General features: G+C 37.8%; 1 protein-coding gene across 1 annotated transcript in view; it reads right to left on the reverse strand.

The window, feature by feature from the left end:
* tenm1 (teneurin transmembrane protein 1) overlaps positions 1-23,230 on the reverse strand; it is a 114,377-nt gene that overhangs the window by 87,321 nt on the left and 3,826 nt on the right. The window contains exons 2-3 of the mRNA XM_077733065.1: positions 12,115-12,387; positions 8,129-8,452 (exon numbers count right to left, since the gene is read on the reverse strand). Of these exons, the coding sequence (XP_077589191.1) occupies positions 8,129-8,452; positions 12,115-12,331 (541 nt within the window). The 5' untranslated portion in view covers positions 12,332-12,387. The remainder of the gene's footprint in view (positions 1-8,128; positions 8,453-12,114; positions 12,388-23,230) is intronic.

The following is a 23,230-nucleotide window of genomic DNA, read 5'->3' on the forward strand; positions in this document are numbered from 1 at the left end:
TCCTCATTTTAGTTTTTGGCTTCGTTCAGCAATATTCCTTTAAAAATAGTTCAATATAAGAGGAAAATGAAATGCAATGCAGCTTAATGATGACTTATCTATAGCTGCAGAAACTCTCACACAGACACACACATTTTAAATGTACGTTCAATGAGAAGCAAGTCTAGCCCCATCTCAGTTCTATACATAAATGTATAATGTTCTGTCCGGTGAAGACTAAAACCATAAAAGCAGAAATGCTACGCACGTTTAATGTAAAATGACAGATTCCTCACAGCTCTTAGTGGCCTAACAACTCAAGAGAATTCTCTATTTCACAAAGAGGTGTTCATATAAGTACTGTGGAACGATAGCATTCAGAATAGCTGGAACACAACCTTGACCCTATGCCTTCATAAACTTCAGGAACTAGAGATAATAGTACCCAGAACATTATGTCCATTGCAAAGCATCTATTTGTGGGTGAACATCTCTATGCTTCTATCACAAAATAAGTATTGTAATATATTACATGGTGTTACTGAGAGATTTGCGCGAGTGACCTTGAACTCCAAGATGCAAAATTCTTTAATTTTTTCAGTATAGGCCCATAGGGGTTAAAGCAGCAAATGGTGGGTGAAGTACTAATCAAGTGGATTTTAACAGAAAAGGCATTATAAAAGGCTCAAATATTTTTAAACACAATATATTTCATAATGTTCTTGTGCTTGCTTCACAAAGCACATTGTGTTCCAAGTATCAAGAGCGTGAATGTTATCCATTTTACATGAACTTTGTTTACCTTATGCAATTAAGATTCCACTTGTTTTTGGAAAGATATTAGAAAAAATAAATTTAAAAAACAAGGCCATAGGCGTTTCACTGGAAAAGAGTCAGAATAACACTCAAGTGTTTATGCTCATAATTACATGTCTCCTTGAAAACAGTGCAATGGAAGTATACTGCAACATCTTCGACTTCGCATAAATCAAGGATGAAAACATAATTGTGAGGAGTTGACGGAGGGCAACTGAGGGCAAGGACAGCCATTTCAGATATTGGCTTCTTTTTCGTTCAGCCTCCCTTTGCTTTTCCTACTCTCTCTAGTGCTGACACAACTCCAACGCACACCCAAAAAGCATACTAAGTATTGTCTACCACCAACCCCATTATTGTTGTGGCACAAGTACGAGGAGGCTGAAACACAAACTTCCTGAGCTGCTCATCTCTCCACCCATCACACAGACACAAACTGCTCATTCATGAATGATATAGGGGATCTCATTTTGCCCCCACTCAAGGGTCTTACCAATCTCTTTGTTCCATCACTGTAGCAAAAACAATATGAGTAAACGCAACAGTATCTTGTATACGCTACCGGGACTGTGGTGAAGTTAGTAATGGAAGGACTATATTCAGTATAAAACTCAATGTTTTTGTCCATTCAACACACCCAGGGGTATACAACAACAAAAAAAAGGTCCTCAGGAGAATTCCAATTTATTTTTGACAATAATTTGTTCTATATAAAGAATACTGTTATTCATACCATGTTTTTTTAAAGCTTTTTTAGCTTTGAAGTAATGTATTTTCCTGACAATCAAGTGCAGTCAAAACTCTTAAATTTTCTCAGGGGTAAAGGGGTTAAGGTTCATGTGCCTGCTACTCAATTGAACCATTTGTTATAAGGGCTCCTTCATACAAGATAAACATGAGCCACATCATTCTCATCTGAACTGGCGCCCACATGCTTCCTCTCATGCATTTTGAATCATGAAATTCTATTTATATAGATGGCTTGACTAAATATTTGATGGATAATATTTGTTGAAAACGGGCATCCATGACAATCAAGTAGGCCCTGCACATCAATGTGGATTTATAAGTCTAATTCAAACTATTGCTTTTATAAAACCAAAGAAAAAAAACATGCATGCATTAATTTTTTAACATGTCTTTTATTGATGATTAAACTAAGACTTTTATTCATAATTCTGCTTGTTTTTCATCTTTATCTTAATCCTATTCAGTGTCTATCTTTTTCAGATGAAGAAGTGTTGCAGAATCGAGTTTTATATGCAAGATGAAGAGCTGCACTGCTGCTAACCAGAACGTGCTGTAATTTACATGACAGTGAAATGGCTTCCATCACACTTGGGGAACAAAAGATTACCTCCTTGCTGCCCTTGATCAGGGAATAGTTCATTTTGATGTGCTCTGTCAAAGCAGTATATAGTAATTAGACAAGAGTAAGAAGGGTTAGAAGTATATTTCCAAATACCCTTAGAGTGCCCACAAAAAGCACAGGTAAAATGTTGTTATGGATGGCCTTTGTTCTATAGGTCAAATATATTGCCTATATGTGATCTTTAACACATTTACCACTTCCCCATATTCAAAATGATCTTTACCAATAGGACAATTTGGTCATGCAACAACATATTTATCTGCTTTCAAAAATACTATGGCATACTGAAAAAAAATGACCTATGCAAGTGCCCTCCCAATAAATTAGAACACTCAAAATATCAAAGTGATGTGCTAAACCAAACTGTCAAGCTTGATATTATCAAATGTATACAGTATCTTCAGGGAGTTGGGGTTTAGCGTTTAGCACATGCATACATCACATCAATGTCACTCGACAAAAGCATCCCATTTATATTGTTGACAGCACAGCTGAGCCCAAAATGTGGAAGATGGTGTGTACCCGTATGTTTCAACATGAACACCTGTGTGTGCAGAGGAAGATACCCAGAGAATAAAGAAGGAAAGGAAAATAAACATTTGAGAGAGAGAAAAAGACTGTTTGGAGGCGGTGCTAAAACCAGACCTGAAGGAATTTACAGTTATTTACATATGCAGATTCTCATGACCCTCAAATCCCTTCACTCATCATGGGAACCAGATTAAAATTCCCCTTATTTAATTTATGTTTACCTTAATCAACCCTAACAATTAATGGGTTTCCCCAAGCCCTATTGTTGAATTTTCAATTAAGCATCAAATGTGACAACGGTTGCAAAACAATGTCTGCAGTGAGTCAAAGATGTCCGTCACAGGGCATAGTAATTGAAGTTAATTGCTATCGAATCTGTTAATTTTCCGTTGTTGTTTGTTTGGGTCATGAAAAAGTAATTAGAATGGTTTACTGAGTGCATTCATTTTCTTCTACCGTATATTAACGGAAGCTCAGTATGTTTATGTTGGTGTATACAATAACACCTTGAGATACAAGCATAATGCATTCCAGGACGGATCTCGTATGTTGATTTACTCGTATCTCAAATCAACCTTTTGCAAAGAAATGAAATAAATACAAATTAATGTGTTCCCACCCTCTGAAATAACACAGAAAAACAGGGTACTACAACGGGAAAACATTTATTGGTTCTAACTCACCAGGCCAACTATAACAAGCAAAAACTAAACCAACTATAATTATAAATGATTAAAAAAAATACGGTTATCCACCCAGAGTCTGTTGTCAAATGAAGTTCTACATATTTCTTGCCTGTAGTATCTATCACAAAACGTACAATAACCTGTAAAATCATTACAAGATGGGAGATGGACCAGCATTATCTGTTCTTTTCTTTGTTTCATACTGTAAGCTATTTTTCATCAATCGAGTTGCATTTTTTTAAATGCCTTTCCAAAGAACACACTCCTCCAGGCCAATTGCCCCCACACACACAACACCCCACAGAAAAGAGTAGTACGTGGGTTTCTGACAACATACGTGTGCGTGACCATAGATGCACTTCTGTGTCCTCCACCCCCATTTAGCCCCTGTTCTTCACCATAAACCACTCCAAATTTCACTAATCCTTCAGCACACTATCAGGGCTATTGTTTCTTTCAGCTTTCAGTGTTTTTGTGTGTCACCCAACCTGCTCTACGCTCATGTTAATACCATAAAAAGAGCTTTAAGCTAAAAGTAGTTCAAGGCCTGCTTATGCCATTGTTTGTTTAAAAGCAGCCAGTCTTTAACCTCCTCCACTGTGTAGGTGATTGTAGAGCTATAGCTATAGGAACACTTGGGGAAAATTGGCAGGTAGTGGCAAGTTTCTGAGATGTTTCTATCGTAGAGTTTATGTATACAGACAGCCTGTAGGCAGGCAGTGGATAGCATGAAATGAAAGCTGCGACTGATGTTCTGATTCAATGACGTTGCCATGGCAGCAAGATGATAATAGAGTGGTGTGTTTAAAATCGCACACACACAGCGAAAGGCTGAGAGGAGGGAGGCGAAAATATAGTCTCAGTCTATCATATATGAATACAAAAAAAAAAAACAAGAAATGCCCCTCAAGGACCAGTGCAGTCCAGTAAACTTTCTTTTGGACCAGTCGATTGTAAAGGGTCATCATTAGAAAAGTCTATTTTTATTCCTCTTTTTGACAGCTGGTCAACATGGCTTTGTAATGAGACCACCAATAGAGAAGCAAACAATGAAATCGCTGCTGAAATCCAACGTATGGTCAAACCACAGAAGCCTAGCAGCTACTTCTAGATGCCTGATCGGCAGGTTTAATAAAAACGGTTTCTGGCTGTAGTGGACGGACGGGTTTATAGTGTTTCCCTTGGCCAAGCATGGCACCAAGGTTAAGTTGATCATCTCTCACTCTAGTAAAATAGCCAGGGGAGTCTGTGTACCACTAGATCAACTCTACAACTTAAAGACCCTAAACGTTACAGCTCAGATGATCGATATGGCACTGAGCAATGTTCTTTACGAGCTAATAGACAAATCCATTACTGCAACCCCCCCAGGGCTTTGGAAAGGCAAAAAGGGAGTTTGAGCATGTGGCTGTTTGTCCACTGTTGCCACTTAGACTGCCACTCACACAGGCACAGACACATACAATCACACAAGGGAACTTAAAAGACATATCGGATGGAACATGAGTGTCTGTATGTATGCTTGTATGGTTTGATTGGCACATCTGTAGTTGTCTTTATCTCTAAGAACGTTGTATATAGACGGAAGTTATCTGGATCGCAGTAATGCCAAATAGGAAGATTTGTGTCTTCAAAAGTAGAAATAGAAAAAGTAGTGGAAAAAATGAAACTATTAAAGTTTATTGATTTGGCATTGAGATGAAGAAAATATGAGAGAGACGTCAAGTTTTAAAAGAAAAATACTCCTGGAAGAAGCCAATCCACATTAAGTGCTCATATTGTAAACAAGGTACGTAATTGCATTATTTGAAAGAACCTCAGTTTTGATGGAATTTGCGGAGGTTTTATAATAAATCTGTTTAGAAAACGAATCAAGAAAAGAAAATAGAGTCAAATGCCGAAGGTAGTCTGCACCACACCAAGGTGTCAGTGCAAAAAGTAAAGATATGAGAGTCCATAACGATAGCCATTAGACTTGACAAGTTATAAATAAAAACGGGTCACTTAACATTGCAAGTGTTTCAACACACATTCCACAGTAGTGTTTTTCTTCCCCATTTTAGTAATTCAATTCAGTGGCATCATATGCAGTTGAACTAGTGCAGTTTCCTTTTGAATTATATGCGTCAACATGTATTTTAATGCCATTGCATCATATTAATTTTGCTAAAGGGTGCAATCAGAGTGACACAATTACATAACCAGATGGATGGAAGGACTTAAGCACAACGCTGTATAAATCTAAAAACAGTTTCTTGCCAGTGATATACAATATCGAAGTTTTTCAATGAATGCCTTCAAGGTTTTTGTTGGATAAGTCTTTCCTATGCGGTTGTTAAATAGTTCCCCAACTGAATCACAGTACACACATCACAACACATCTGATAATTCAACAGCGCAGCTTTTTTTCTGGTCATAACATTGTATGTCCCTGTTTGATTGTCAGTAATGGACTGAAGCGGAACCTTATTTTGTCTGTTGTGCTGTCAATCAATCTCAACTCTACCATTGCAATCTTTGTCATTAATAGAGTGAGGTAGGTAGCCATGACTTAACTCCTAGCTAGAAATATAGACTGGAATGCTTCAAGTAAGCTATCACAGTTGGGAATACAACTACCAAAGACACACATGCGTACATATATTTTTAAATAGGTTTTCCCCCCAAATCGTACATATAGATATAAAACAATATATGAATGCATCGATTGAATCTCCTGATCTCAATCTTTTGCTTTGTTTCTCCATTTTTCTCAGTACACATGCACCAACAACTCATTTACTGACAAAATTGGTTTGCCACTTTCAATCAGCCGAGGACCAAACGGATTTCTGACAATTTTAACTTGACATCATAAATGGATTTGGGTTGGAGATTGCTGCAGAGACACATGAAAAAAATGGATGGAAATCTGCTGGACTTATAATTCACCTGCATTTTGGAAGCAATGTAACATTTCCAATTTCCGGCCCTTTACACTTAAATTATTAATATATATACATTTGTTTTAGATTAATTAATCCTCCCACCCCAATTAGCTCTGACCATTAATAAAGGCAACCAGAGTATTAGACTTTGTTGTTCAGAAAAGTGTGACATCCAAAATACATTTCCTATTAGAGGACGTCACACATGGACACACCTGGCCACGTGTCACAGTGAGATGGACAGCAAGTGGATGAGGATGAATGAGAGCAGATGAATAAAGGTTGCCAAGTAACAGATTGCAATTCAAGTGATGGGTGATGTAGGAGTCTAAGTAAGTAGAAGAGACAGACTCAATGTGTCGGATTCAGGAGTTCACTGGACATTTAGTCCTTCATGTGACTTATAAAAACTATGCACTAACTAGATTTTATGATGCACCACAGCAGTTAAGCTAATTGATTTACACATTTCAATCTTCTCTCACCTCTCCCACTTTTACTGCTTTTGTTCTTATCTTTGGCATGTCTCCCTTTCTACGTTTTTGATCCCAGATAAAGACAGAGTGTCTCATCTCAAATAGTAATGATTTTGCTCTATATGCACACAGCCATCACAAATTGATTGGTGACTAATGCCGCAACCACTTTCACTCCCTTACTCGCATTCGCTTCTCTTCCGCTGTGTGATTTTGCATTAGGCAGACTCCATTTTCAATCAGTCATTAAAGTGCACCCCTGGGTGCATCACAAACAAAAACAAGCACAATATAAAAAAAAAGCTCTAGAATTTTTATGTAAAAACAAAAGAAAAACAATTCTACTCTGCTGCAACACTATTTGTTTAACAGTGTTCTTTTTACCCGTTCTTCCAACCTCTCATTCTTTTTTTTTATTCACATTCTAATGAAACCATTGTATTACCATTTCTGGTCCTTCATTAACATTTCTGTTTGCACCGTCTCTCCATTTTTCCTCTCCTTTTTATTCTTACTTTCTCCTACGTTTATGCTATCCTCAGCCTTTGAATACGTTCCACTTTTTCGCAGCACATAAACAGACAGTGCCCTTGGGGATGAGTTGGAGAGCTCTGTCTTTGTTTGTGCACACCTCTAACTAACTCTCCATCTGCAGGGTGCCAAGCCTGCCAGTGCAAGACAGATAGCTGGCTCAATTCCAAGCTCCTTCCAGTTGGACTCATTTCTTTACCTTAACCTCACAATGTCTCCCTTTTTGTAACATAAATTCTTCCATGTGTAGTATATGGCATCTACCAATAGTTGGTGAAAGATTCACTTTCAAGTCTTTAAAAAATAAAATCAAAGTAAATATTAAGGCCAAATCTCTTAGTTTTCAGTGGCAAACCAATCGTCTCCAAGATCAAAGTTCATCATTAGACTTTCCAAAATATTCATCCCTCATCCAAGACCACACAACCCCCAGGTTTAATCTTTGTACCGAGATGAGGTTGCCAGTAAGATTCTGTATTCTCCCACATGTAGTCATCAAAAAATGTAATCTTTTTTAAAAACATTTTCACTATATCAGATTAAGGCTGTAACTTAAACCACAAAAAGCAGTTTGATGTTTTAGTTTTTCACAAGAATTTATATCCACCCAAGTAAGAAATATGAGGTCTATTGAAAATGCACTTATAGAGAAAATTACAGAAGCTGCTGGTTCTCAGAATGGGCTTCCACGGTACTTACATGCACAGTAATGCACCTTCAAAGCTGCACTATGCGTTGCTAAATTTCTATCTCCTCTAGCTTTGATAGACAATCTCCTTATAGAGAGTGAAAAGAGGTTTTATCACTCACCATTATCAGGTTCAGATTTCCTGTCATGCTCCGTGTCAGTGAGAGACAAGGCAGAGTTGGCACGGCTCGTCAGACACGAGCTCTGCTCAGACTTCAAACCATGCATCCACATGTGCTGTAGGCCATGACCAGGTGACGGATCCACTTCTGGCTCAGTGTCCACATCGGAACCTACTCCCAAGGAGTAGCCATGATTGTGGATGTGATGAGCATTGGGTCCAGGGCATAATACTTCATCCTTTTCTTGATGCTCCTGATGCTGCTTCTTCTGTTGGTGGATGAAATCTGGACTATTCATCTGACCAGCTTTGCAGAAATCTAAATCTATAAAACAATAGATAGGAAGGCAGATTGAGAGGCTGAAGAGAGCAAAGCCAGTGATTCTGGAATGTGTTTGTTCTTTGCTTTAGCAGGTTTGTTTTCCAGGTGTTCACTTAAGACAAACAAACCACCAGGAAACATACCTTTTCCAATATTCAAGATTTTAAAAAGGAAGACCTTAGAGTTCCCCTGCAAATTATCGGGATTAACTATGAACAAAAGTATAATAGACATTTAAGAACAAAACCTTACATACACAAGGAACCGTATTAATGAGAAAAAACTATATATTTTTATCTGTAATTCTGACAAGTGAATGCATGATTTTGAAGAGGAAGGATTTCAAATACAAAAACACTTTTGGGAGGTTTAGAGGTCGAAATGCTAGTCTTTATTATTCCTAAACTTTAGCTAAGAAACCAGAAACTGTTCCGACTATCTGATATGTGTTATTGAACTTGAGATGTATTGAACCGCTGCTCAAACAGAGCACTGATCTCATCTATATTCTCCTTGGTGGGGTGAAGAGATCAGATAAAGATCAAACCTTATTAATATTGACTCAGGCTGAGGGAAAAATTGAGCCTTGCACGCTTTCACGTATTAGAATGCTCCCCAATCCTGAGAATCAACCTGATCTCTGAGAACATCAGATAAATTGTGTTAGTTCTCTTGTTATACCTTTATTCAATTGAGATGCACTTGTTTTGGGGTAGGAATCTGGTGGGTTAAAAACCATAATTTAAGCATTTTATGGAGTCAGTGCAAGTTAAAAATAATCATGGCATTAATTGAAATCTAAACTTGGCCAAATTGATTCATGTAGATGGCAAATAAATCTATTACAATTTTTATTATTATTTTGATGCTTTATTGGAATTAATAATGCTAAGATTACCAGTCCTAGAAGACAAGGATTTGGGGGGTTGTGTTTTTTTATTTTTTTTATTAAGAATTATTTATTGTTTTATGGCCACCAATTCAGGGTGTCAATTGTAGATTAAATTCAAGCATTCCTTTTTGTTTACCCCATTATAGATTGCAGCTAGTAGTCACATAAAGTGTTAACATCGGAGGAAATAGTAATCTTTCCACTTTGAGTGAACAAGGAATTGGCAAACGGACTCAGAACTGACGCTAGCGTCTCCTTGTCACAGACCACACGACAAATTTTCATGAAACTTGAGGGGTCTGATTGAAAGCATGGCATTTCATCAATCATTTGAAAATCTTACAGTAATCACTGGCTGCCTACTTCTAGAGGTCTTTCCTTCTCATATATCCTCATTCTTTTTCTGGCAGCAATGTGTACTTCCACAAGTGTAGAGGTACGAATACGCTGCCTAAATTAGGAGCCCTCACCAATGTAATGAACCACTTTGCATTCTTTTGAAGATGGCTGTATGTAGCCTCATAAAGTTTTATTTTGATTTTTAAGCAACCTAATCCATTATAATTTTTCGGAGAGAGAAATCTATTTGATCTTAACCTTTTTAGAAACCAGGCCTCAGCTTTTTTTTTAATTACACATTGAAATGAAAGCAGTTTCCCCTTTTTTTGATAAAACAAACTGTCCTGCTGTTAGCACATAATAGCTGACAAAATGAGTTGATCAAATGCATGTATTATTCATATGCAGTATTATGAGGTGGAGTGTATTTACGATGGATGTGTGGCTGGATAGATAGATAGATGGACAGACAGACTTATAGATTCATAGATACATGTCCAAGTTTGGCTCGTGATCTAACTGAAACAAACACAAACATTTTGCTTGATCATGAGTGCAATTTCCACAATGAGTGTAAAGTGAGGAGGACTTGTTCCACTTGATTATGTTTGATTCACTCACTTAAACCTCTCTAAATAGTACCATCTTGCTGTCCAGCTGCCATAATTCAAACGAATGAAGCTAAAGAAGGTTTACTAAAGATGACACACACATCTGCTTGGGCCTCATTTAACACATGTACTGTAGCTATAACCACATAAAGGAATATTTATGTTCATATGTCCTCAAAGAATCAGTAAAGAAACGTAATGGGATGAATGAAATCATCCTCCAAAGACCCAGGACCCCAGAACTGTTAGGCCGACGCGCTAACCACTCACTCCACCGGGCTGCTAGATGAACATACGATTTCAAAATAATGGCCTTTACTTACAATCATATGCACTGTATAAAATAAATGTATGTCATAATTAAACTTTAAAATACTAGACAGTGGTATAATCATTAACAGCAATAACAAGTGTTGTGCACAGTCCTAATAGTATTTAAATTAGTCCTATGAAAATGTGAATATGGCTTTTTGCCTAATCTAAAATTGCATTTAATCACGGTGAAGTGTAAACAATGCAAATGCACATTTTGCTTAAATGTTCCTTTCATTCAAAAAGTAATCAAAACAAAACCGATTATAGTCAGTGATGATTTTGTGTTATGCTGACTTGACACAAAGAAAAATCTTTGTGGTCAGCAGTCATATTTACTGGCACAGAATCTGATAAAGCTTCTTGCTTGACCTCAGCATTTCATACCTACCACATATTTCATCCTTGGAATACTGGGTGGTGGGTACTTAGTGTTACAAAAAAAGTGACAACAGAAAATAGAAATAGGAAAGAGAGGCAGCCACACATGACAGAAAAATGCAAATAATATGCTTGGGGAATAGAATGAATTGCCTGATCCTTGTCATCCATTAAAAATATCACTGGAAGTGATGCCCCTCTTAACAGTTGGTTACTTAGGTAGGCTATCAACTCTGTTGCCCAAAGATGAACAGATGTGCTTCATATCAGCGGCTGTCATTGACATTTGAAAGGCTGCTTAGGGGGGTTCTTTGCACCTCACCATATGACGTTGATGCATATCATCAGTTTCAATTGATGAGGAATGCATGTGTTTTTTCTCAAAGAAAAGACATCAAAATTAAACATACAAATGCTGGCAATAATCAACCATAAATGTTGGCCAACATGGGTGGTTGCATTTTGACGAATATGACCAAATAATAGTATATAGGCAGTTTTTAATGTATGTAATCCTGGGAAAACTAATATAATAGTGAAGATTTTGGATAGGCAATGTTGCTTGATAGCATGTTGTGATGGTGTCGGAGAAAAGCAGGGCACAAGGGTGGCAGGGAGTTCATCTATTGATCACCATGAACCCTAGACAGCAGCACACTCCTGATGAGGTACAGCTTCTCTCTTAACACCATGCATGACCTGCATAAAGGCCATCCATCACAGCACGCACTGGCCCATTTTTCCTCCTGTCATCGGCAGGGAAGAATTTCACAGTGTGTATGTGTCAGCATTACCTCATGTGCGTGTGCGTGTGTGTGTAATGAAGGGTGGTGTTTCACCCCAGGTGAGGGCAAAGAGGTTCGAGGCTGACCCAGTTTAGCTGTGGGAGGGAAATATTACCTCCATAGAGGAGAGGTAATTGGCTGCCTCCGACTGTCCTTCTGTCTCATTGTACAATGTAATAGGTAATTCACAGAGGTCCGTTTAAGAACCTGTGAGTAGGTGTGTGTAGGTGTGTGTGTGTGTGTGCCTTTTGTGACTCTAGAGCCAGCTCCACTGAAGCTTTCAGTTTGCATTTGCAGGTAAAATACATGCTGTACCTCTCTACATGCCTTGGGCAATTGGCATACCTGGCTGGGTTTGGTTGTAGTTGTTCTGTCTTTCACGGTGTGATCCAAGTGTGAGGCGTAGTTCATGCGTGTAGTCAGGCAGGGTTTCACGTGAGGTGTAAGAGCGGTGGTGGGCGCGGCCGTCCTCGCTCTCATCAGACGAACTAGTGTAAGACATCTCCATTTCATGGCGGCCCTTAGACAGCGGCTGGTAGGGTTTACTGTCCATCTCCTCCATGGCTTGAAGGGCATCCACTTAATCACTCAGCACAGCCACAAAGGAGAATACAGACTCTGTGAATGTGAGGTGGGAGGGTAGAAGTGAGTAAAGGTGAGAGAATGGAAAGGACAACAAAGAGGAAAAGGGTTAACGGGTGCAGATAGATAAAAAAAATAATTCAAAAAAATGCACTGGCTTGAAGAGGCAAGCGAGAGAAAAATAGTATTGAGTACTGCTATAGAATATAGTATAATAGAGTAAGCACAGCCCGGCGGATATGTGCAGAATGGATTGCAACCTTGTTCGAATGCATTGGATAAAAAAATGTCCAAAACAGATTTTATTAGGAGTTTTCTATTATATCTGCTACTTGAAAATTAATTTAAGTCACTCCTACAGAGAACTACTGACATGTTCCAAAAATATGTTGCTGAATCTCTATTATTAAGAAACTCAGTGACTCGGTCATTATGCTACTGCATAATGATGAAACACTTACAAACCATAGAGTCATTGCTCTGCTAATTTGAGTCATGTTAAGTGACTTCTTTCAGCTCCTTTCAATTACTGCAGTCGTGTTTCTCATCCCACGACATTGAAATGTACTGCAATGTGTTTTAATATAAAAACTAATGATTTATTAAAGCCGTGAGTGACAACACTGCATATGCAATTAGAAAATGCATTCAGTTCCAGTAGCATATTTCCATGAAAAAAAATGATGGCATACAAACCATTATGGCAATATACTACTTTGCAGAAATGCTGATTATTTTTAATACACCAATATTAAGAGGGTGAACTACAGAAATAAGTAGGAAGTCATTGTAAAATGTCATAATAATTATTCTTTTCAGAAATAGATTCTTTTTTCTTTTTTACTGAAATAGTTTGAATAGAAAAAACAAAATTATCCATATAAACCCCACTTTAAAAGAATAAACTATAAAAAATGTGTAACTGTCTGGATGTGTTGGGTCGTAGCATCCCTAATGCAAAGTCACCGCTGATTAGCTTTCAGGTACAATGCCCAATCTGAAGTATTTCCGGCAGACATAAAGCTTCTAAATGGAGCTTGAGAGGGTCATTGCTCATAGAGACAAAGTGCCTTGGTATTGACCTCTTCAGGGAGTCCTGTAGTCCATATATCAAAGCTATTAGTGTGCCTGCTCAATACCTCAGAGATATGTATGCAGCAAAGGGTGATCACCACCAGTCTGATACAATATAAGTATACAGCTGACCTTTCTAACAATACAATAATGCGTTGATTCTACTATAGAGACACTTTCTCTTGTCTTCATGCTCAGACTTCTCATTCCACCAACACGTGTCAACAAGGAAAAGTTAGGATTGTTGTCCTGCACTCATAAATGCCAGTTCACAATTTAATAAAGTACAAAATTACCTGAACCTTTCTTACCCATTCATCCCACACCCACCAACACCACCCTGGTAAGAAGAAGCATGTAACAATGCATTAACTTAATTACTTTCCTAATTTATTGATCGAATATAGGGTCTGAGTTAGTGAGGGTTAGGGTTGGGGATGATGTGGATGCCCAAAATTGTGCCTGCCAAATAAGGCCTGGGGGTGCATTAAAATTGATTTTGGGCTACATTCTCTAATGTGTTTAAATCAGAACAGGCACTCAGTTATGCACGTTTTTGGCTATGTGGATCCTCCCATCCAATTAAGCCTGTAATGTAAGCAATTCTATGCCAAATAAACACTTTGGCACAACTGTAGCAACTTTAAAAATGTATACATTCCCTTTAAAATGTAGCATTCAGGGCATTCATAACCTAAATCATGTAGTATTATGCATTTGGCCAGTATAGTAAGTACCATTCTGTGACAGTAAACATGATACATTGTACTTGTCTAAGGCAAGGTTGGTTCGCGGGCCATATTCATGTCGACAAGCTCTCATATCAGCCTGTCCAGTTAATTTTTGGCCAAAAAAAGTTAACTTACTGTCACCCACTGATGGCCATAGATGTTCATTCCATTTTGACTGGGAAAGGGGAATGGGCAAACGTCCATTCAAAATTGATTGGACATCTAGCAATGTCAATGTCACTGAAAGATGAGAATTCACAGCCAGTTTAAGTGAACTGGACATCAATCATTGTCAACGATAACACACACACAGCATCATTTTCAATTGGTTTTGGGGGAATTTCTTTGTATTCATTGGGCACTTTGTTAATTTTTGGACATTTTCTGTCGAGTTTGGGGTATTTTAGGGTTACAGAAACCCTAACAGGCCGTCGATTTGACAACTCTGGTCTAGAGTCAGTTCATATACTACCACAGTCCCCACACACAACTAACAAAACAATTGTTAAAAAGTATCAAACTATCAAAATGGGTTTTTGAAAAGATTAAATAAGTCCCAAAGCGACTTTTCCTACAGTTTTCCGATGCCTGTGGTAGTAACAGGTCATTCACATTTACAACGCAAAAAGACTGAAAGATAATTAACACACAGTAAAACATCCAACACACCGGCCAATAATCTCTTAGCACAAAGATGCAATTTCGCACACCCTATTTATGATTTAAGTAATTCCAGCTCCATAGCATCTAATTATTGTTGCCCTGGAAGAACTGTAAAATAAGCTGTTATCATGACACGCTTCCTTTTTTTTATTGGCAAGACCTATTGTGAGAAATCAAAGCCCACTATTATCTCTGCTGCTTTGTCAGGATAGGGTTGACTCATGTCACCTTCTCTTTGGTATAGTGAGTAGTGAGTATACATTACCCGTGAGCTCTGAGCTTGCTGCAGGCACTGACTGCCGTCTGTCTCCGCAGAGGCCCTCTGTCCTGTTTAATGTCTGTCACACACTCACATGCATGAATGAAGGCAAGAAATCACGCACAATGTCAACCACCATGTTGACCATCATGTGAGCACAAAGAAGCAACACAGTTATTCCAGATCTTATTATTATTTTTGGTTTTAACACTTATTTTCCCCCCATTGTCTTATGTTAGTGCCCAAAACAGTAGGTCATCTGTTTCTATGAGAGCCTATATTTTCCATTCTCTTCTCCAAGACAAACAACTATAACATCTTATCACAGCATCAATCCATTTTTTCATTGGTCTTCCCCTCTTTTAACAAATTTGAAAATAAACCACAAGAACTGAGAAGTATAATTACTCATTTGTGTCAAGGATATATTTAGATGTACTATGACAATATAGGTTTTGTAATTATTGTCTTTCAACTCATTTAGATAGTGCATTTCATTTAAATTTAATGAGTGTTTTTATTTTTCTGTTTTTATTAAAGCTCTATGAAGCATTTTATGGCATGCTGTGTGTATTTTAAACTAAATGTACAACAAAATTAAATACAGAGCTTTTATATTTCTATATTAATGCATACAGTTTACATCTCAGTAGTAGAATGAATGGTAATAGTAGATCAATGTAAAATCCCTATGATATTTCAAACAGGGTTTGGACCACAGTTGAGATACAAATGACTTTAAATAATGACTAGAAATGTCTAAAATCATGCCACACTACATCAAAGAGATGAAGGTGCAGACAGCAGGAGTTCTACATTCACATCAATATGACAAACTGAAATAATAAATTTTGAGTGAACAAAACAAACCTTTAATGGAACTGTCATCATTACTAATCATTCGTACTGATTCATTGTTGCAGTTATAATGCCGACAGTAAAGCTTGATGACAGGACAATTATCAAATGGAGAAATACATTCAAAAGTTATATTTTGAATAAGAATTTTAGTTTTCTGTTGTACTGTGTTCCTTAGGCAATATTTTTCTCAAATAAAAAGATAAAAAAGTAAAAGTAGTTTTGTGTGGCATTAGCTTTAGCAGATTCACTGTTTATTCTTGAGATTTTCTGCCTAACACCAAATTTTATGATCAAATCATGCTGTAACTAATAACAATTTATATTTGTTATGCTGAAAATTTATAGTGCAGTCTACACAAGCGACAGCCAAGTAAAACAAGAACATTTCAATGCTTTGAATAAACATTTGACATGAATATGCAACAAAGTTTGGGTCAGCACATTGGCCTCGACAACTATTGTAGTTTCTTATAAGGCAACCCCATTGGAAAATTAATTACCCACCCACCCCTGGTTTACATGCCCTCTCTCACCTTATTCCCTCTTATGCTGCACTCGCTTTCCTACCTTATGTGCTCTACAGCCTCGATCCCCTTCTCCAAGGCATTTAGAGACGTAAGCTTGCTGGTGGGGGTTATTCCCTCTAATTCTTGCCCACAGCGGGGTTCCCATTAGGGGGCTTGATTCTTGGTTTTGATGTGAAAATCTAGAGGTTGTTTCCTAGAGCCAAGCTCTCTTCAAACAAGACACGTGGGACTTTTTGGAGGACAAGTCAGCATGTGGCACCTTAGAACAACACCAAAAATCGAAGGTTGAAGTCAACCAACTCAGTCTTGTTCCTATTCATCGAAAACAAGGCAGTACTAGGAAATGTTAGCAAAGGTTTATATAACTAGCTGTCTTAAAGGTATATGGGGGAGAAAATGCAAACTCCAGGTTTTGAATCTCTGATCTCAAGACTGCTGGCCGTGCTACCAAGTCTTACACCATGCCTTTAATATTAAATGAACCTTTAAAACCCTCTGTACTATAATTTAACTCCGAAGGTCGACACTGTTCCAAAACAGTCAGTGAAATACCCTCTAAATATGTGCCTTGCCTTTTAGTCCTCTTCATTTTAGGTTTGTACGATTATTCCTACACAAGAACAGTTTCTGGCAAATCCAAGCCATGATATGGTTAATCCATGATAGCCGATCCCCAAAGTGTAGAAGTATTACTGTATTGGAAAATAATAAAAACCATTTACAACGTCATCCTTTATAAACTATTGTTTCTCTAGCCCACTCCTGGTGTCTATATTTATGGTGTCATAGTTTATCGCCCATTTCATCATCTTATAGCAACTAAGGAAGTGATCTTATTCCTTGCAAGACATAGTATGTAATATTTATGAATTTAAATGATTAATGAATCCCAAGTTGCTGTATTAACCACAGAGCAGTCATATTTGTTTAGCAGAGAAATATAACATTATTGATAGACTAGTGTCGCAACTTACAGGGTAAAAAAAAAAAAAAGATGAACCATGAAGCCTTAGCATTTGAAGCACATCTCAAGAAGACCTACTAATGGACCTCAACTGTATCAAAGTCATTTCAGTTCTAATTTACATTAGATCTATAATTCATCTGCGTGTAATGAACTCCTCTGCGCTCAATTTTAAATAACCACACAAAGTGTACTGCATGCATCACATTACAGCACTGTTCTGGCACAATACTAGACCCCTCCCACATTCACCTATAGCCATTGTTTAACTATTCTTTTTCTTTGTCTCTTAACACACATACTCTTCATGTAAAAGCACACAAATTCCTGAGGGACTTAGCAAATCCATCAATATACAGTTGCAACAAAATTGGACCCTTCACAGACTTGATTCACTCTTGTCCATCACGAATAATCAATGACAAATATATGCTCCTTTTGTAAATCTGCTTGGAGCATTGATCAATTCTGTCATGCAAGTTTGAATAGAATTAACATTGCAAATCAGCTTAGGGTTGTAGTCTGTAAAAGGTTCATGCTACCCTGGTAAAAATGGCCGTGCAAGGGCCATTAGTAATATGACAAATCCGTTCCAATTATCAACAGATGTTTTGAAAATGTCATGTTGGAGAAGGGAGCAATTAAATCAAAAAAGAGGGACGAGTGATGAAAAAGAGGCCTGGAAAAGCAGGGCAATTTCACAGATTTTGCATTGGTAAATAAATAAGAAAAGGGAGGGTAAAGTAGAGAAAATATTTCAGCTCCTCTGATGCAGTACAGCAGCTGGATTTCAACCATATTTTTATATTAGTGAGAAAGTCTTATTTTCATAATATATTGTAGACCCTGTGAAAGGAACCTTTTATTTCATGTGTTAGTAGCTCTGGCCTTTGCACATTTCACTGAAGCTTGTTTGCACAAACTAATCCTCCTCAGTAAAGTGGCCAAAGGAGTAACAAAAAAAGAATCATTGAGAAATCTAAAGCAAGACTTTCTCAGAAAGATAAATATAAAGTTGTGAAGTGTCCATGTTGTTTGCAAGCTTTGTATTCCAAGTATCCAACCAGTGTACACAAAATAAGATTACTCTAGATCAGTGTTTCCCAACCACTGTGCCAAAGCACAATGGGAAATTACAAGTCATACATTGTAATATTCCAAGATTGAAATTGAACGCCATGTTCAGATAGCAACAAACTATGCGTGTCTCAAGTGTGTCATTTTTTTTACTGAGAAAGAGACAGTTAGCACAATCAATTGAAAAATATACAAGTCTATCCTGAAATATAAGAAAACCCTAAGAGCCATTTATGCACACTCATCTGGAAAGATTTACGCTACCTGAAGAGGACATAAATTCTTACAATGACCATTGGCAATTCACCTAAGCCCTCTTGTAACAGTAAAAAGACAGAATACAGTACTATAAAGGCTGCTTACACAAACAAACAAATCATGTTCAATCAATAAGTTCTTTATTTAAAAAATGAGCTGGTTAATGTATAAAAGACAGTTTACTGTCATTTCTTTTCCCTTCAGTTAACTATAGCTGTGCTTACTTGCAGCACCGACAGGCAAAACTGATTCACAGATATCGGGGGTGGACAAATGCTAAAATGCTCAGTAAAATAAAATATACTGTAGCTTCTGGACACAGTGACAATGGAAAGACGTTAGAAAGAAATGGCAAAATCTGCTGAGTGTTGCATGAAGTGATGGACTTTTAATTGTTGCATCAGAGCCAGATATCAACGGCCCACAGCTCTCCCATCATGTTCTTGTGCTTTCATAGTTGACCAAGCCTGAAATATTTCTTTGATAACATTATGTTCACCAACCATACACAATCTAAAACTGTGTAACACTTGAATCATTTATCAAAATGTGTTTCCAGTAATTAAGACATACTACAAGCAGGAGAGGCAGCCCGTTGGAATGGGTGGTTAGCTCGTCGGATTTAAAGCTCTGGGTACTGGGTTCAAGTCCAGGTCGGTCTACCTGTGTGGAGTTTGCATGTTCTCTCCAGGCCTGTGTGGGTTTCCTCCAGGTACTCCGGTTTCCTCCCACATTCCAAAAAGACAAAAAGTGGTGCATGATGGCTAAACTTGGACAGAACCCAACATTTTGGCAAGAGCCAAGGACAATTGCATTAAATGTATTGTTGCTAAGAAAATATGTTACTTTCCTCATGTAGGAGGGTGAGATTGAAACAGCTTCACTAGTTTGGGTGAAAACATGGTGTGAGAGCAACTTTTCAAGCTTCCCAAAGAAAATGCACATATGTATCGGTCAGACCAACATAAACATTGAATGACTCCCTGCTCTAGAAGTTGCACTGGGTAGGCCAAAATTGGAGTGCCATGTCCATCAGCAGCAGCCTGGCTTCTTCAGCTCTTGGCCATTGAATAGCAGCGGCTGGCCTCGTCCTCGGCCTAGCCCAGAAGCCGCCACCTGGGAATCGCCCACCGTGAAACCATGATCCGCTTCCTCAAGCTCGGGGCCGCTGGAGCCCAGCAACTTGGCCAACCGACGCTCGGCCGAGAAAGCCTTCAACTTGGATGCGATTAAGAGCAGCTGATGCGAAAACTCAGACCAGGAGAAGGACCAGCTGAGCCGGGTGGACATGTGGCAGCGATACGTCAAAATCTGGAAAGGCGGCTTACTCACTGTGCGCCCTCACCTATATTTATTGTATGGGTGAGCAGAGTACAAGTAAATGGCAAATGTGGTCCTGTTTATATGATTTTCTGATAGTCATGTGACTTCAGATTTAAGTTAGTGAGATTGCTGTCCTAAAGAGGAACAACCATAGCCTAACACACTGCCAAAATGGGCTGAAAACACTACATCTTCTCACTTCTTAAAACAATTATTTGATAAATAAAAATTTTTAAAAATCCAATTTACCGACTATCAAAATTATTAGTCATCATGAATCATCTCGGTAACAGCAAATTTTCAGTATGCTGCCCCACAAATCCTGCCACCACTCCTCAAGGGATAAACAGCTTTTTCCTTTTCCTTTTTTTTAAGGCAACAAGAAACCAACGTGGAACACTGACTATTCATTATGTGTATGGGTCAAAGCACTGATCCTCACATTTGTCTGAGCAGTATGAGCACATCCATGAATTGCTTTGCTTCAATGATCTTTCATCCGACTTTACAAAGCCACCCCCCCCCCCACCCAATCTCGGATAAAATATATTTCTCTTTCATACGACTTTTAAATGGAATGCCAAGTTCGTTACGTGAGACTCCCTTTGACTATCTCACTGATCTGAAACCAGCTGCTGTTTTTCCAAATATAAAAGAAAAACAATCAAGATAAGACATTGCAAAGACATATGCAATGCTGTTTTTTCTCTTGTTTAGCCATATGGAATTAGGAATTTGACCACAAATACACCGACATACACAGAGGAACACACAGCCCCCAAAACTACTTAATCAATATTCCTGACAAGGCAAAGCCTTATTCAACACAATTGATATTCCTCCTCTTCCGCAAGATAAATACATGTCACTGTCCTCCTCGCGGGCCTAAAAGGCTGTTCACACTAACCCGTTTTGCAAATAAAGCTTTACATCAAGACTGACAAGCGCCTAAGCTCTCTGCATCAGCCACTGCTCACTAAAAAATCCTCTTTCAATAATGCATTTGGCTGCTAAAACCTCCACTTCTCAAAGATAAGCAAAGTGGTGGCATTACAGCAGCAGAATTAATTGATAAATCAATGCCAGAAATTGGATTTGTTTGAAAGACAGTACTTCCTCTATAGGCCCTTAATTAAGTCATTGGTTATGGAGAAAAAAGTAATTTTAAATTAAGTTATTGAAGCAATCTATGATGATTATTAGCACATTGTAGATTAATTTGTGAACAAAAAATGAAATAGTACATCCATCAGGCCTTTGCATTGTGAGGTTAATCATCTGACTAAAGATGGATTTTTGTGATGTCTCTAATCTGAAAAGTCTAAACATTTTATGTTAATGGTTTGGGATCGTCAATCTGATCCCAAAAGTTGACTTAATGATAGATGGGAGTACATAATTCAGTCGTGTATCCAAACAAAGACTGAAAACTCCTCATAATGGTTAAAATACTCAAGCAGATTTTAAGTAAATATTTTTCAAGCAACTTTTTTTTCTTCCAAGGAAAAACATGGCCGACAGTGATGGACTCAGAATTGTGAATATTTTCTTTGCTCGTTAAAACCATCCTTTCCAAATTAGATCCCAAAATATTGGCTTTTCTCATACTGGTCCTTATAAAGTAAGCCATTGTGCTCCCTGTTGCATTAAACAGAACAAAACGCCTCAATTATTTTTCTGGATGCATCAGGTAGGAATAACAAGCACCGCATGCTGTAAAATTTGTAATTGCAGTGACTTGGTCTGGCTTTGCTTGAAAAATGTCCGCACAATCCATCGGTGATATTCTCGGAGTACATTTAGGTTACTTCATTTGCTCAAATGAGTTTCTTTTGTGCACTTTGCCTGGCAATCAACATGGAGCTTCTCCCTGTCCAACTGCAAGGCAATTTCCTGATTCTTATGCATCGAAAAAGTGTTAAGAGTTCATGGTGGATCAGGAATCAGGCTAAAAATGAACATCAACAACGAAATAAACCCATATAGTGGTGAAATTTTCCTGAACAAGAACTAAAACGAGAACCCCAACTGAGAAATATCACGAATTCCTTTGGACCTATTCATCTTTCCTCTAAGTACATAATTCATAATCATTTCGCCAAAGTAAAGCCATGCATATTACTGGTGATATACACATGAGGCTATTTACAACTGAGCAAGGTAATAAATGAACTCACTTAAGAGAAAGGAATGTTCGGCATATAATAGCTGTTTAATGTTGCAAGTAAGCGACAAGCAAGTAGTTTGTTTAAGCAAATCACTTCCTAGTCAGCAAAGTTACACATAAATGAGTCATATTAATAAATAATTTATGTACGGAGTTGCAAATTTTGATAAACGATTGTGTTCCAAAATGAAGTGGTCAACTTACATCTTAGTTCAATCATTTTGTCAGCATTTGTTTGAAATTGAAGGTCAATTTTGAGCCAGGAAAAGATTTAAAGAGATAGCCTTTTTGGACCAAAGCCTTCCTTCCTCAATAATGTGTACTAAACTGAAGGTGAAGTACTGGACTTCAGTAAAGGCTGTCTGGAGCACACTCAATTTTGTCCTTTGTATCAACAAGACGCATATAATGGATTTTGACTTAATTGTTTTGACAACAATGCCAAGATCTGCAGGCAGAGGTGAAGGAAGATTTACTTGGCAATAAATCTGTGTAGAAACAAACATTGATTTTCCTTCTTCTAAAATCGTCCACCTACTTGATTAATAAGAAATTTCACTGAGAAATGTGTCCCTCTAGGTGACCATCAGCTTTTCCTATGTGAGGTTTTGCCTAACCTCATATGTGTCATATCCAGTTTGAATTCTCTACCAAAGACAAATGTATGTCGTGACTTTTTACACTCTAAATCTAAATCATGCACTTTGAATTTTAAATATTTGGCATTATCATTCAGGGGACAATTAAAAGGGAAAAATTACAATATTTCACAAACCATTGGAGACAAATTAAGCACTCAGAAATGACCGCAGCCTCTACGTGATAGCTCTTCTCTCCGAGCCCTCCAGCTAGCTACGCTCTTTCCGAGCATCTCTTCACATGCTAAAAAAGACGCACACGCCACACTTCTCTTGACAAATTAATCTCATATTTTAAAGAAAAAGGCTAAGTGCCTTGACCAGTAATGCTCTTGAG

This window comes from Stigmatopora nigra, chromosome 14, assembly GCF_051989575.1.
Source record: "Stigmatopora nigra isolate UIUO_SnigA chromosome 14, RoL_Snig_1.1, whole genome shotgun sequence".
Taxonomy (NCBI): Eukaryota; Metazoa; Chordata; class Actinopteri; order Syngnathiformes; family Syngnathidae; genus Stigmatopora; species Stigmatopora nigra.